This window comes from Phocoena phocoena, chromosome 13, assembly GCF_963924675.1.
Source record: "Phocoena phocoena chromosome 13, mPhoPho1.1, whole genome shotgun sequence".
Taxonomy (NCBI): domain Eukaryota; kingdom Metazoa; phylum Chordata; class Mammalia; order Artiodactyla; family Phocoenidae; genus Phocoena; species Phocoena phocoena.
The window spans coordinates 84,801,083-84,816,034 of record NC_089231.1 but is presented as its reverse complement, the minus strand read 5'-3'; the positions used below and the strand labels follow the sequence as shown (position 1 = coordinate 84,816,034).

Sequence of the window (14,952 nt, the reverse complement as noted above, 5' to 3'; positions counted from 1 at the left end):
GTCACTTCCATTTTCCCGTCCCCACCAGCCGCTAATCCGCTTTCTGCCTCTATGGATTTGTCTGGACGTTTTCTATAAGTGGGATCAAACACTTTTTGTGTCTGGCATCTTCCACTCAGCATCCTGTTTTCAAGGTTCGTCCATGCTGCAGCCTGTGCCAGTGTTTCATTCCTTTTACTGCCAAGTAATATTCCACTGCATGGATGGATGGACCACGTTTGTTTATCCGTGCATCAGTTGATGGGCGTTTGGGTTATCTCCACCTTTTGACTATCGTGAACCACGCCGTGAACTTTTGCGTTCATGTTTTTGAGCACCTGTTTTCAATTCTTTGGGTCTGTACCTAGGGATGGAATTGCTGGGTCCCGTGGTAACTCTTTGTTTAACGTTTGGTGCCTCAGGGAGGGGCACCTTCACTGACTGGCGAGAATCTCCTTTCTGGCTGTGTATGCCTTCCATTTCTTGGCTTAGTTTGTTTAGCACCGTTTGGAGGGATTTCAGTGTTTGGGCAGGTGCTGGCTGCCCTTCTGAAAGCTACCAACAGGGGTCACTGTGGGACTGAGGCAGCTCGGCTCAACCCTCCGGGCCTTTGTGCCAGCAGAAGACAAAACGATCTTCTGGCTCTTTCTGCGTTGCTCTCCTCTTGGCCGTGTTTTTGAGTTCATAATGGTTTGCTCCATGGTCATGGGCAGGATGTGTGAGCCTTGTGAGCAAAGAACAGTGTTCTCATCTCACTCAAGATGCCCTGTCAGATTGTACGCCTGGGCACTGGCCTCCTGTGTGACCTTGGGCCAGTGTCTTAAGCTCTCTGGTCTTTGCTTTGCCTTTTGGGTATAAAGCAGACAGCAGCATGAAGGGAAGTCCTTTATGGTGTTTGGAGGAGGGGGGTCCAGTATGAAGACCGCAGGGCAGATGACGATAACGATGATGATGAGAAGCTGCCTTTTAGGTGCTGAGTGCTTTGCGTGCATCAGCTTGTTTAATTCTCATATCAACTCTCTAGGATAGAAACTTTAATTATCCCCACTTTCCAGATGAGGAAAGTGAGGCTCAGGAGTTTAGCAAGCTCCCAAGGTTACATAGCAAGTAAAGAGTAGAAATAGTGTTCTGGTCTGGACAGTTCGGGTCCAGAGTCTCCACAGCCTCTCCTGAGGATGACGGTACTGATGGTGGAAATAATGGATAACGGCTGGCCTTCAGCGAGCCCCCAGTCTGCACAGTACATACATTAACTCATCAGGGAGGCACAGCCACGAGCCCCACTTTACAGATGTGGAAGCTGAGGCACAGCGGAGTTAAGCTGCTCGCTGATGCTCACCAAGCTGATAAATCACCAAGGTTGGACTTGAACCCAGGAAGGCTGGCTGCAGAGCCCGGAGTTGGCCCTGGTCGGGCCCTCCCCTTTGGGAGCTGGGGCCTCTCCGGGGCTCGGAGTCCCTGCGGGTGACTCAGGGGAAATGGTTAGCAGCCTGACTTCCTGTGTGGGGCCACCAGCCCCGCCGCGCCGGGGTGCCGCCCTCCCGCCCATGGGCAGGGGGCGCTGTCTCTCCTTCCTCCTGCTGGCGTGCTCACCACTCCACTCTCCCCGCTCGCTCCCCACAGCAACAGCTGGAGGAGGAGGCCGCCAAGCCACCGGAGCCCGAGAAGCCCGTGTCGCCACCACCCATCGAGTCGAAGCATCGCAGTCTGGTGCAGATCATCTACGACGAGAACCGGGTACGCCCTGACCTGCCCCGCAGAGCCCCTACACCAGCTTCTCCTGCTCTCCCTGTGCCGGCCACCAGGTGGGATGCAGGTGTCGCCGTGAAGGGCCTGGCTCTCTCCCGGGGCCTTGGTGTTCCCATCTGTGAAATGGGAACCTGTATGACCCCCACCCCCACCCCCCCCACACCCCGCAAACCTGGGTTTGTGTGTGGGAGGGGGAAAGGGTGGCCAGTGGAGACCCGTCTTGGTGTGGCTGTGGTTTGTTCTGCTCAGACATGCCGACTGGTGTGGACCATGGCTGGCCTGTGGGATGCAAATGGAAATGCAGGCATCAGGTCATAGGAGAGCTTCAGGGGCCAGTTGATCTGCGGGGGGAACGGGCAATCACTTAGGTACTCATGCAGAAGAAATTCCTGTAATGCAGAAAGCAATAGTAATATTATTCATCACGACGGCAAACATTAGTTGAACAGCTCCTCCAGGCGATGGGCCAGGGTTTTTACATAGCAGTCCTCAGAGGGTAGGTATGGTGATTGTTTCCATTTAACACAGGGAGAAATTGAGGCCCAGAGAGGTTAAGTGACTTGTCCAAAGTCACACAGCTGGGAAGCGGTGGACCTGGGATTTGAACCCGTGGGCCATCAGATCCCAGGGCCTGATTCGTCAGCACTGACTGGCCTCTGCTTACATTTAGCCCTGGAAAGGGCTGTTGGATGGTTGAACGCAGGGTCTGTAGCAGGTGGTGGGGGCTTATAGAGATCTGTGGAGGGCAGCTGCTGGGTGTCTGGAGGGGGAGGGGCTCAGGGTACCCAGAGCAAAGTGTCTCCCAGGGGCTGAACCCCAAGGCTTGAGCTGCTCTAGAGCCTGGGAACATGTGATTGGTGCCTAGGGCTGCAGCTCCAGGCAGGAAGCTATTGGATCAACTGGTGGCTCTGCCTCCACCTCTTGAAGCTGCAGCAGATGCAGGATGAGACTGAACCTGCTGGAGGCCTGGGAACTGTGTGCTGGGCCTTGCAGGGCCGGCCACCCTTCCATGCCCTGGCTCCCTACCCCAAATAACACTAATAACAATCACAATGATAGGAGAACTAAGGGGCCACATGTGCTTTAGCCAGATGTCCTGGGTTCAAATCCCATCTCTACCACTTCCTGGCACTGTGACCTTGGGCAAATTAATTAAGTCTCCCTGCAACCCGTGTTCCTTACCAGTAAAATGATGATAATTATAGCACCTACCTTATCCCATGGTGTGGGGATTAAATGAGTTCGTTATGTAGTGCCCTTAGAACAATGCCTGGCACCACGTAGCTGGCACTATTAATTGTTGTCATAGTTGTTGCCTTTGTTATTCTTTTCTTCTTGTTATTGTTTATATTTTGCATGATTTCATTTATTCCTCTCCAGACCCATTTAAGGTAGGTACTATTATTCTCTCTATTTCACTCATAAAGAAGCCATGGCATTAAAAAATAAAGAAGCCATGGCTCAGAGAGGGAAGGTGACCTACCTGAGACTGCACAGCAAGTGAGCTTTGAGGCTGGGGATCGGAGCCAGGGTTGAGTTGGCTCCAGGAGCCTGTGGTAGGGGGGACAAAAGCAGAGCCCCAGGCAGCCCCTCTGCCTGCCCTCCCTGATCCTTGGGTGGGAAAGCAGGCACAGTTCCTTCCAGCAGCTGTTGTGGCAAGTTGACGGCTTTGCCCAGGATGTCACCACAGTGCCCTTGGCCCTTTTTGGGGGCTCAGTCTTTTGGGGGCCGGCAGACTCTAGCAGGCTGGAGCCCTCAGCCCTCCCCAGCCAGACTCGAAGGCACAGGCCTTTGGTGCCCCCTGTGGGAAATTGGCTCCACGTTCCATCCCAGCCACTCGTCCCCACTTCCCTGGGGGTTTGCCTAAGCAGTAATTTGGGGGGTCCCCTCCGGGTCTCACCAGGTTCTCCCCAAAGAGCTATAGCTACAGATCTGATTGGTCTTTCGTTCCTTGGCCTCAGCACTCCCCCTCCCCCAAGAGCAGTTAAGACACTCCTTCCCAGGTCTTACCCTGGGTGGTCTCCCTGCCAGAATTCCCGCTTCCTCCTGCCCTGATTTTCTGCAGCTCTGTGTGAGGGAGGGTGGTGGGTGGGCCTGGATTCCAGTCCAGCCTGTGCCCTCATGAGCTGGGTGGTTTATTTCACTTCCAGGCCTTCCATCGTCCCGGGTCCTGGCCACAGTCTTTTTTTTTTTTTTTCTTCATTTTAAATAAATTTATTTATTTCATTTTTGGCTGCATTGGTCTTCGTTGCTGCACGCGGGCGTTCTCTAGTTGCGGTGAACTGTGGCTACCCTTCATTGTGGTGCGCGGGCTTCTCATTGTGGTGGCTTCTCTTGTTGTGGAGCACAGGCTCTAGGCGCACGGGCTTCAGTAGTTGTGGCGCGCGGGCTCAGTAGTTGTGGCTCACGAGCTCTACAGCGCAGGCTCAGTAGTTGTGGCGCACGGGCTTAGTTGCTCCGCAGCATGTGTCCCGGACCAGGGCTTGAACCCATGTCCCCTGCGTTGGCAGGCGGACTCTTATCCACTGCGCCACCAGGGAAGTCCCCCTGGCCACATTCTTGAGGCCACAGAGTTGATGTGGCTGAGACGGTGACTGGAAGGGCTTTGTAAACTGTGAAGTCCTGTGCCAGGAGGGGTCCAGGAAGTCAAGATTCTTGGGTACAAGAGGCAAAAACTCAGCTCAGACTGGTTGAGGCTTAAAGAGGGGTTATTGAGTCTCGCGATGAAAGTTGGTGTTAGTTTACTTCAAGTATGTGTGGACTCAGGTGCTCAAACAAAGATGTTTGGGAGCGCTCTGTCCCCACCTCTGCTCTCTCTGTGCCAGTGTCATTCCCAGGCGGGGTTTCGCAGGACATGGAGAAATGACTGCCCGCAGCTCTAAGCCCACTGACCACTCCCAGGCCAGGTGGGAAACTCTTCCCAGACGTCTCAGCAACAGTCCCAGGGTTGGCTCTCATTGGCTGGCTGGAGTCACGAGCCCACTTCTCAGCCAGTGGAGGCCAGTGGATTTGAGTACACTGATTGGTCAGGGCTGGATCTTAGGCCAACCTCTGGAGTCTGGTGGTGGAGTCAGCCCCCTCCCCACCCTGCCCCAGGGACTAGATAGAGGAGGGGGGCGCTTCTCCCAAGAGGAGGTTAGGGGCAGTGGAGCGGAGGCTGGCGGGGCCTATGCAGCCTGTGCCCCCGACCCCAGGCTGGTGCTTACCAAGTTGGGGTCCCAGAGCACAGGCATTGTCCTCTCTCCCCCGCAGCGCCTCAGGCTGGGGGCTTTATGCCCATTTATGCTGATTTCATCCTGATGGGGTTCTGACAGTAAGTGGGAGTCACTGGCCTTCCCTCAGCGCCCCTACTCCATATTTTCAGATGAGGAAATAGAAGCCCTGGTTAATTTCCCCGCGGCCTTTCAGCTAGTGAGTGTCGGGCTAGGACTCCAGCCCTGGTCCCTGGGATTCGGAGACCAGGCCTCTGCCTGGTTCAGGTGCGCAGGGCGCATCACACTTACCCTGCCCGTCCATTCATTCATTCAGCAGCCGTGTAACTGGACACCTGCTCTGGGCCTCCCACTGTTCCAGGCACTGGGGGCGCAGTGGTGACCTCGGCCCCAGCCCACTCATGTTGGCTTTCTGATGGGGGGAGACGGAATCACACTCAAGCCACCACATGCAGGCACAATGAGGGCCTGAGGAAGTTGCCCCTCCTTGTCCCGATCCCCCTTTCTTTCCTTTCATCTCTGCCTCACTTTGCCCCAGCCCCGTTGACCCTCGTGCTTCCTTGACCGTGCAGGCGCGCTCTTGCCTCAGGGCCTTTGCACTGGCTGCACCCTCTGCCCGCAGCTCCTTTTTCCCACTGGGCTCACTCTCTCACTCTTTCAGCTGTTTGATCAAATGTCCCCTTTTCAGCCAAGGCCCATTTTGACCCTCTGTTTAATCCTGAAAACCGTCAACGCCTCCTCTCCCTGGCTTTAATTTTGTCCTTTGCCCTTGTTCCCACTGGACATAATTCATATTTTCATGTTTATTGTGAACAGAGGCTCTGTGAGGACAGGGATATCCGTCTTCCTCTCCCAGCTATATCTCTAGCACCTAGAACAGTGCCTGGTACACAGTAGGTGCTTACTAAATGTCTGCTGAACAAATGAATGAGTGGCGGAGGGTAGGGAGACTCTTCCTCCGGAAGAGTCCTCTGGTTTGGGGGCTGTGGGGACTGGCCTCTGCCCCCAGTGAAGGCTGGCGGGGGTCCCCCTGCCTGGGCTGAGCCTCAGGGGCCGGAAGCCGAGTGGGCAGGAGCCCCTCAGATGCCTTGGGCAGGAACAGCCAGGACTTACTGCCCCTCGGGGGATCAATCGGATTAAATTTTAATCCTCCTTCCTTTCCTGCTGGTTCCTCTGAGAGGCGGACACAAGGGTCTGTCTCTAAATGCCCCACCGGCTGGAACACGCAGCTTCCCGCCAGGCAGGGCCTGCGCGGCTGTTCTGCAGACTGGGCTCTGGCTCATCATCCCTTCGGGGCACGAGGACGAGGCGTCAGCGCGCATAGGGTGGGGAGGGGGGGTGGCTGCGTGGCGGGGCCGGGCAGGTGCACACAGATGGCAGAACAGGAAACAGAGTTCTTCTAGGCCTCGAGGGGCAGGAACGGGCGCTGCAGGGCCAGGACTGGGAAAGGCCTCTTGGAAGCAGTGGGTGGGCCGTCGCCCCGAGGAGGGCATTCGGGCGCGGGGGTCACAGCTCAGGCGAAGGCTCACAGAGGAGACAGGGTCTCCATTGATCTTCAAAGGGAATGTGTCGGGGGTGGGAGGTGGAGGTCTGGTGGGTCTGGGAGGATGCTCACACTTCGAGTTTGGGTAAAACAAACACAAGCGGCATTCGTCAGCGCTAGCGAAGGATGTGTAATTAAGGGACAACTGGCACAGCGCTGGTACTCTAGGAATTTAGGGCAGTGGGCAATCCAGGTAGACGTCCTGGGGGAGACTTGAGCTAGGTCTGCACAATGGGCTCTGTTGGGAAAAGGTAGAAGGATATTTGCAGTGGAGAGGACTGTGGCCTGTCCAAAGATGGTGAGGAAGCAGAACTCATGGAGGCCCTCTGATGGCTGAGGGTGAGAAGGAAATCAGAGAGTAGGACCCAGGTCCTCTTTGGTCTTCGATTTTAAGCATCTTACTAGTAAAGTTTTTTATCCAGTGTGCTTATGACTAAGCGGGACAGAGACGAGCAATTCTCTTGGTAATGACCAAGACTGAAGCATTTTGTAGAGCATTTTGGGGGTCTAGGCACCCTGATTCTCAGCTTCAGACTCCCTCCCCACCCGAGTCGTGATTCGGGGCTTTCAGAGCAGCGGCTCAGGCCCCGTGCCGAGCCGGGCCCTTGCCTCTGCCTCTGCGTCTGGCCGTCCTAACTGCTCCTGGCATCCAGGGCTTCCTCCAAATTCCTCTGCCTACAGGGAGCGTTGTCCTAACGGACTTGTGAACAGGAGTCCACGAATTCCGCCTCACTCACTCAGCCGTCTCCGTCACACACCCGGGAGGGCTCTGGAAGGGGTCTTCCGGCTGCTGGTACAGACGAGGACACCAGGCCTCGTGGGTAACTGCTCCCCGAAACGCTGTAGCGCTTGGCAGCTGGACGCGGTGTGGAGGGCTGGTCAGCGGGGGCCTAGAGGGAGATAGGGGCTGGGCTCCTGGGCTTCCTAGGTAGGCGGGTGCTGCCTTCACTGTGCAGTAGAGGAGGGTGAGGCCTGGAGCTCAGGCTGGAGTAGGCAGCTGACGAGCTAGAATGGGGGCTCCAAGGGGCGGGGCGCCGGCCAGGGGGCTGGTCAGCGTGAGGTCCGGCCGCCCTGCTCATCAGGAGCTGGGATAGTGTTGTGTGTGTGTGTGTGTGTGTGTGTGTGTGTGTGTGTTGGGCGGGTACACGTGCGCATGTGTGTGGGTTCGTGTATAACTGTGGAAAGCTGTGCTCATATGTGTGCAAATAGTGTGCATGCCTCAGCACCGGTAGAGCCCGTGACTTCTATGCATTTGTGCATCCATGCACATATATATGTGGATACACGTGTGTTTGGGTCAGCACGTGTGGGCGCAGCTGTGGTTCTGTGTGCATGGATACGCCCGGGCGTTTGTGGGTACACTCGTTAGCTATGTGGCATGTGTGAGGCACGTGAGTGGCTGTGCGCACGTGTACGCAAAGTGGCTTGCATGGGGCACGTGTGTGACTGTGTGTTTATACTTTGTGCACGTGTCCGCTTGGGTACACAAGTGTATTTGTGCATGCTGTACACATGCATGTGTGAAGGCGTGTGTGTGTGAGTCGTCTGGTATGACACACGTGTGTATGTGTTTGTGCTTTTATAGATGTAGATGTAGTATTTGGTCATGTGGGTCCACGGGGCTTGTGTGCACCTGTCTGCACAAGTGACTAAGGTCTTTCGTGCCCCAGGTGCTCTGGCCCCCGGGAGGCCAGGCCGCTCGGACCCTGGGGTCCCCAGCAGGAGGAGTGCCGTCTCCCTAGTGAGACCCCAGCCCGAACCCCCAGTGTCAGGCAAGAGCCCTGGCGGCGGGTCGAAGCCAGGGGCGGGAGGACTGTCCCGTCCTGTTGGCTTGTGCTCCTGGTTTGTCCCCTGCAGCTGAGCAGGGTGACCTCAGGCAGTGACTTCCCAAAGGCTAGGCTCTGTGGGAGACCCCGTGGGCCTTGGCGAAGATTTTGGCTTTGGTTCTCGTGGTGGCGAGAAGCCGTCGGCCGAGCGGGTGGGAGGGAGTTTCTAGTGTGGGTCTGAATCTGTGACCGTGCTCCATTCCAGGGTGTTGGGGGGAGCCTCCCCTCCATTTGAAGAGGGACATTAAGAAAGAAGTGACAGCATACACTTTGTTCCTCGCAGAACTTCCTTGTAAAAGTCCTGGGAGTTTGGTACCCCGGGTGAGCGCAGCTGTCGCGCGGATGGGGAGACTAAGGTCCAGGTGGGTGAAGCGACTTGCCGAGGGTTAGAGCAGAGTGGACTCCCAGACGCGGGCTCCTGCTGGACAGATGTGTGTTTCTCGAAAGGCCTGTCTGTCTGGGGGAGGGGCCCAGGAGGCAGGACATCCCCGCCAGCTCCACGGGAGCTGACAGCAGATTTCGTACCCACCCCACACCCATACAAGCTGGACCCGTGAAGCCGGGAGCGGGAGTGTGGTAGCACGAGGTGGAAGAAGTGTCCCCACGAAGACGTGAAGAGGTGGGGTGCCGGTTCAGGGCCTGCCTGTCCCAGCCTTTAGCTGCCACTTGAGCTGCGTACTTTGGGTCGGCTGTGTGACCCCAGCCTCAGCTTCCTTGTGTGCAAATGGGGCTGATGCTAGAACCTTCCGCAGAGGGTTCCTGCAGGAATCCACACAGATGGGGCTTCTAGAGGATCCAGCCCCGGCATGTGTAGGGGGTCACCTGGTGTGAGCCGTGGCCTTGTCGTTATTGTTGACAGCAATAATCATAACAGCCGGCCCTTACCCAGCTCCCACCGTGTATCAAATCCTGATTTTCGCGCGGTACGTGTGTCAGCTCATTTAATTCTCTTAGTAGCTGCATGGGGCGGTGCTGATGTTATCCCCGTTTCGTAGATGAGGAAGCTGAGGCTCAGGGGTGGTGAGGGGACTTGCCCAAGACCACGCAGTTGGCAAGTGGATCAGAGCCCAGCCTGGCTGGCCGTGTAGCCTTGCTCTTGGCCGCCCCGCTGCCCCGTGTTCCAGTGTTGCGGCATCTTTAGGACTGTTCTGTGGCAGGTTTCTTCTGGGTGAATCGTAGGTGTGCAGCCTTTTGGAAACTGAGTTGTGTTAAAAGGCCCCAGGGCCGCTCAGGGCTTAAGAGCAGAGCCTGGGGGAGGGTCTGTTAGGGAGCAAAGGAACTCTCACACCAGGTGCATGACGGAGAGTTGGTGGCTCAGGGTGCACCTGGTCGCCTGGGCTCCCCGTGGCTTTGGCAGGTAAGGGAGGGGCTCCTCCCTGGTCTCTTCTCCAGGGGCTACAGGAAGCCCCCTCCCCAGGTGCCTGTGTTCCTGAGACAGTGAAGATGTGGTTGAAGATGGAACGCACTCTGGTTCATACGACACACACAGGCTTCTAGAAGCCCTATACGGGTCCCAGATCTGAGACCCAGGCCCAGTCGTGTGATGGGGCAGTTTCCAGTGGCCCAGTTGCTCCAGACCTGCCCTTCCTGTGTTTGGCCTCATTCCTTTATCTAGATGGGCAATTGCTGCTGATCCCGACAGAGCCTCATAAATGCACACAAACTCCTATTCATCCTTCAAAACCCAGCTGTGTATCCCTCCTGTTAGCTTTCTGGAGAGAGTGACTCTGACCCGCTTAATGCCTCCCCCATATACCACACGTACTTTTCCTACCTGAGCATATTAATCTGCCATCACTGCTCATGACCAACTGCCCACTAGACCGGGTTCATTGTAGGCAGAGGCCGATATCATTCATTTTGTTTCATGCCCTGATGCTTAATACAGAGTGAGTGCTCAAATGTTTGGGAAGCTACCCTGTTGCCTCCTCGCCCTATACCTAGTCCTTCACTTGGTCCAGCTAGGGAATTCTTCCATCTTTGATACCCCATGGCTGACACTTTCTGGCTTTGAGGTGTGGCCAGGCTGGAACCTCTCCCACTCCGCACCTCCCCTCCCCCAATAGAAGACGCTGGACCCATGCCTAGTGGAGGCCCTGGATGGGACCAGCCCATATCTTTCTCCCCTCTTGGAGCTTGGAGATCAGAAAAAGGACTTTTCCTTACATCATCTTTCTGTGCCTCCGTTCCATCAGCTGTAAAATGGGGATACTCCTTAAATCTGCCTGACTTCGTGTTATGTGTGATTCAAGTATTAATCACGCGTGCCGTGTGCTCAGTGCTTGGCTCATAGTAGGTTCTCAATAAAATGGCCATCGTTACAGTAATAATTTGCCCCCTGCTTTCCCGGCCCCCAGCCACGCTCTGAGGCTGCTGCTCTCAGGGTTTTGGCTTGCACAAAGGGGGCCGAGATCATGGCTTGCTCTTGGGTGGGCTGGGCCCAGGGCTCTAGGCGGAGCTAGTTCTAGGCGCCAGCTTGAGCCCACCTACATACCTACCCTCTGTCATGGGGGCTGGGGGAGAGGGTGAGGCTGACCTGTTGCCAGCACCCCTCCTCCCTGCTACGACACCCGAAGCCTGGGCCTCGAATTCTGCTGTGAGCAGGGCTCTGGGTCACCCGCGTTTAGTGGGTCTGGATTTGGGGATCCTTGAGAGACGGTTTCGACCTGTTGATGGTGTCTTGCTTGGCTTGTCCTACCAGCCCACGCTGAGTGCTGGATGGTCTTCCTGAGTTTGGCTGAGTCAGGAGCACCCAGCCTTTCCTGGGTCGCAGGAGGGGCTCAGGTCTCCCACGTGTGCGCCGTGGGCACCCTGCTTTCCGTCTGACAGAGACCCGCCCTGAAGTCATCACCTTCCACAGCTCTCTGCCCACCCCGTCCCCAGGCTGGCCCCGCCGAGCGGGCCCTGTGGTCCCTGCGTGGGGGCCTGGACCAGACACAGTGTCCGCCTTCACGGCCAGGGGCCCCGGGGGTCCGGCCTGTTGAATTCACAGCCGCTAAGCCCTTTCTGCCATATGTTCCTGTTTTCCTAATAAGTCCGGGTTGTGAGTGGGGAGGCGGGGAGGCCCCAGGGCAGCTCAGAAATAGTCACATGATTGTGAAATACAAGAATCCTAGAAAGGGTATCTCCCAGCGCCTCTATCTCGTCCTCCCTCCCCCTCCTCCTGCCCCCTGACTGCGGAGGTAATTGTAGACACCCAGCCGGCTTCCAAGGCGCAGGAAGGCATCTCGGGCCTGGCGGGAGCTGTGCCCGCCCCGGGCCCTGGGGGGCGTCAGGCTGGGGGCTTCAGGGACCCGGCGCCAGAGAACAGAGTGTGTTTGTTCGAACCGAAACTTGGCGGGCTTGCCAGGGCCACTGCGGGGATGCTGAGGCCCTCAGTGTTTGTCTCCAGCCCCGGGAGGGCTTGTAGGGGGACCCTTCCCCGGCCCCGTCTCCGCCCCTGGGCCTGGACGGGCATGCTGGGCTGGGCAGCTGCCTGCTGGTGTGTGTGTGTGTGTGTGTGTGTGTGTCTCCTGGTGTTTTTTTTTTAATTCCTCCTCTTCTCCGTCACCCTGCAGAAGAAGGCCGAGGCTGCACATCGGATTCTGGAAGGCCTGGGGCCCCAGGTGGAGCTGGTGAGCTGGGGAACAGGGTGGGGCGCTCTGGGAGGGGGTGGGCAGGGGGGCAGGTGGGGGTGAAGGGAAGGAGAAGTCGTCTGTTGCCAAGCCCTGCCCTGTCCTCGGAAGGGGGCAGGAGATCCACCCTTCGGATGAGAGGGGTGGGCAGGCCGCACTGGGGGTGAGAAGGGGTGCGTTGGCGCTCCAGCTACGCTTCCAAGCCCAGCCAGTCGGGCTGCAAGATTCACCAGCTGGAGTCCAACCCATTTGGCCTATAGTTTATCGTGGAAAGCCCATACTCTGGGCCCGGTCCTCTGAGTTCAGCTCTCAGATCTGCTACTTAATAGCAGGTGTCTTAACCGCTCTGTGCCTCAGTTTCCTCATCTGTAAACTGGGACTAATAATAACACACATCCCACTGGGCTGTAGTGAAGGTTAACCATACTGAGTTTTGGAAAGCCTGATGGAGAGTAAGTGCTGAGCGTTAGTTCTTGCCGTTGTTATTATTACTGTTGTCAGTATCATTTGACTGATGGGAAGATGCCATGTCAGCAGCAGAGCTGGCAAGCAGACTCAGGCCTTTTCTCTCTCAGGCACCCGTCACCCTATGTGTCACCAGAGACAGGAAACAAGGGAGCACCGAAACTCCCGGCTGGTGCCCTTCGAGTCCTGGGAGAAATGGCCAGAGTGCCCACCCGCCTGGGACCGTCACTGTCCCGCCGAGCGGGTGGGTGCAGAGCCACAGGGGGCAGCACGTGGGGACACGCACATAGGATGGATGCGAGGGATCCCCGTGCGTGTGTGCGTGTGCAGGCTGTGGGGTGGAAAAAAATCGGACGCATTTGGAGCCTAATTTTAAACTTGGCTTCACCGTGTGTTTGCCGAGTGGCCTTGGGAAAGGGACTCGGTTTTCTCATCTGTGAAATGGGGAAGCCGAGGATCTTGATGAGGGAGCGCTGAATTGGTGCGGGGAAAAGGCTCACTGACGCAGCTCTTGGCCTGTGGTGAGCCTTCAGTGTCGTGGACCCTTAGGAGGGAAGAGCTCTTTGCTCTGGAGTTTCTTCTGCAGTGACAGCTGCCCCTCAACCTGGGGTCCGTGTGCTTAGGCCACTGAGAAACTGTGGGCAGCCGGCCTCTTACTGCTCCCAGGTCCTCTCAGGGGGCAGAGCCAGACAGGGAGTGGGGGCTCCTACGGCTCAGGGGAGGGGCCCAGGGCCTCTCCCGGGGTGTGTGACAGGCTCCCAGCCTGCGGCCTTGCTTCCCTTTGGGCATGCTTTCTGGGATGTCTCTAGCAACCTCTTTTTAAAAAAATTTAAGTAGCGTTATTGAGATGTAATCCACATGCCATACAATTCACCCATTTAAAGAGTACAAGTTAGTGGGTTTTCGCATATCCACAGATGTGCACAGCCATCTCCATAATCGATTTGAGAACATTTCACCATCTCAAAAAGAACTTTGTTCCCTGAACTATCACCTCCTTATCTCCCATCCCCCCCTCCCCCCCACCCCCCTTCCTCCCCCTCCCTCCCAACCAACCACTAGTCTGCTCTCTGTCTCTATGGGTTTCCCTCTTCTGGACATTTCGTATCAGTGGAATCATACAATACGTGGCCTTTTGTGTCTGGTTTCTGTCACTCAGCATCCTGTTTTGAAGGTTCATCCATGAGGTAGCCTGTGTTGGTGTTTCATTCCTTTTTATGGCTGAATCGTATTCCATTGTACGGATGGACCACATTTAGTTTATCCATTTATTCATTGGTGGGCGTTACGTTGGTTTAGCTTTCGGACATTATAAAGGAAGTGGCTGTGAACAGTAATGTACAGGTTTCCATGTGGATGTGTGTTGCCCTTTCTCTTGGGTAGATACCTCGGCCTGGACCTGCTGGATCGTGTTAATTCTGTGTTTACTCTCTTGAGGAATGAATTACCAGACGGTTTTCCAGAGTCGCTCCACTGGTTTCCGTTCCCACCAGTACGCTGCTGTTCACCTCGGTTTCCCTTTCTTGCCAATGGGGCTGGCAGGACTAGAGGCGTCGCCCAGCCATTTCCAGACCTGGAGGCTCTCCCTCTCCCCTTTCCTGACCTAATTAGTCCTGGAGGCTCCTGAGTAGGGGGCTGGAGTGTGAAGGGAGCCGCTGAGAACAGCAGGGCATCTGCCGGGCTCACAATTTCAGTGATTCTTTCCTGGGTCTTTGGGGGCGACGAGGCTGTCCTCTGCTTGGTGGTCTCACAGTAGAGGCTTCCTCAAGGCTGGTGGCGCGGGAGGCCGAGGTCTGGGGGGGGCGGCGTGGCTGTCACCGGAGTGCTCTGGAAGCTCTAGAAGGCGGTGGGCTCTTGCCTTGGTGGCCTTCCGTGGGGCTGGAGAGGGGCCTCACATTGCCAGGGCACCTGCTGTGTGTCAGGCCTTGTGGAAGCGTCACCATCCATTTTCTAGGTGAGCCTCAGAGAGGGCAGGGCCTTGCCCAGGGTCACATGGCACGAGACGAAGCGGGGAGGTGTGCTGAGCCCATGGGGTTGTGGCTGACCACTTCTGCTCTGGTCTGCCCTCTGTCTTGGTTACCACAAGGCCCGAGTGACCAGAGGCGTCCTCCAAGCAGAGGCAGCTCTGAGGCGCACCCTCAGCAGGGCCTACTTCGGGCCACCCAGGAGTCTGAGCTCAGGCCAGGAGGAAGGGCCCGGGGCTGCTCACCCCGGGTCTCGGGTCACTGGGCTGCATCTCGGGGAATCCAGTTCCCTGGAGGTGTCTCCCACCTGCAGCCCAGGGAACAGTCAGCCGAGGAAGACAGTGTTGAGTGCTCTGTGACCTCCCTGGTGGGGAGGCCTGGGCCCGGGAGAAGCCCACGTGGGAGAGGAAGATGATGAACAGCGCGGACGGCTCCAGGCAGGGCTCTGCGCCCTGGGGACCAGGCCTGGCCCCGAGCGGGCAGCGGGGGGAGGGTGTGGGCAGCCCCATCCCCCCGCCTCCTCGCCCTGCCGCTTTGAGTACTGGTTTCCTTCCTGTTCGGAGGTGTTATTTTAAGAAGCCGTGTCACCAGAGGGCTGAG

The 14,952-nt window shown here is 56.8% G+C and overlaps 1 protein-coding gene across 1 annotated transcript in view; it reads left to right on the top strand.

Moving 5' to 3' along the window:
• The window catches only part of NCOR2 (nuclear receptor corepressor 2), a 152,459-nt gene that overhangs the window by 18,718 nt on the left and 118,789 nt on the right, over window positions 1-14,952 (top strand). The window contains exons 5-6 of the mRNA XM_065889541.1: window positions 1,603-1,716; window positions 11,867-11,923. Coding sequence (XP_065745613.1) covers window positions 1,603-1,716; window positions 11,867-11,923 — 171 coding nt within the window. The remainder of the gene's footprint in view (window positions 1-1,602; window positions 1,717-11,866; window positions 11,924-14,952) is intronic.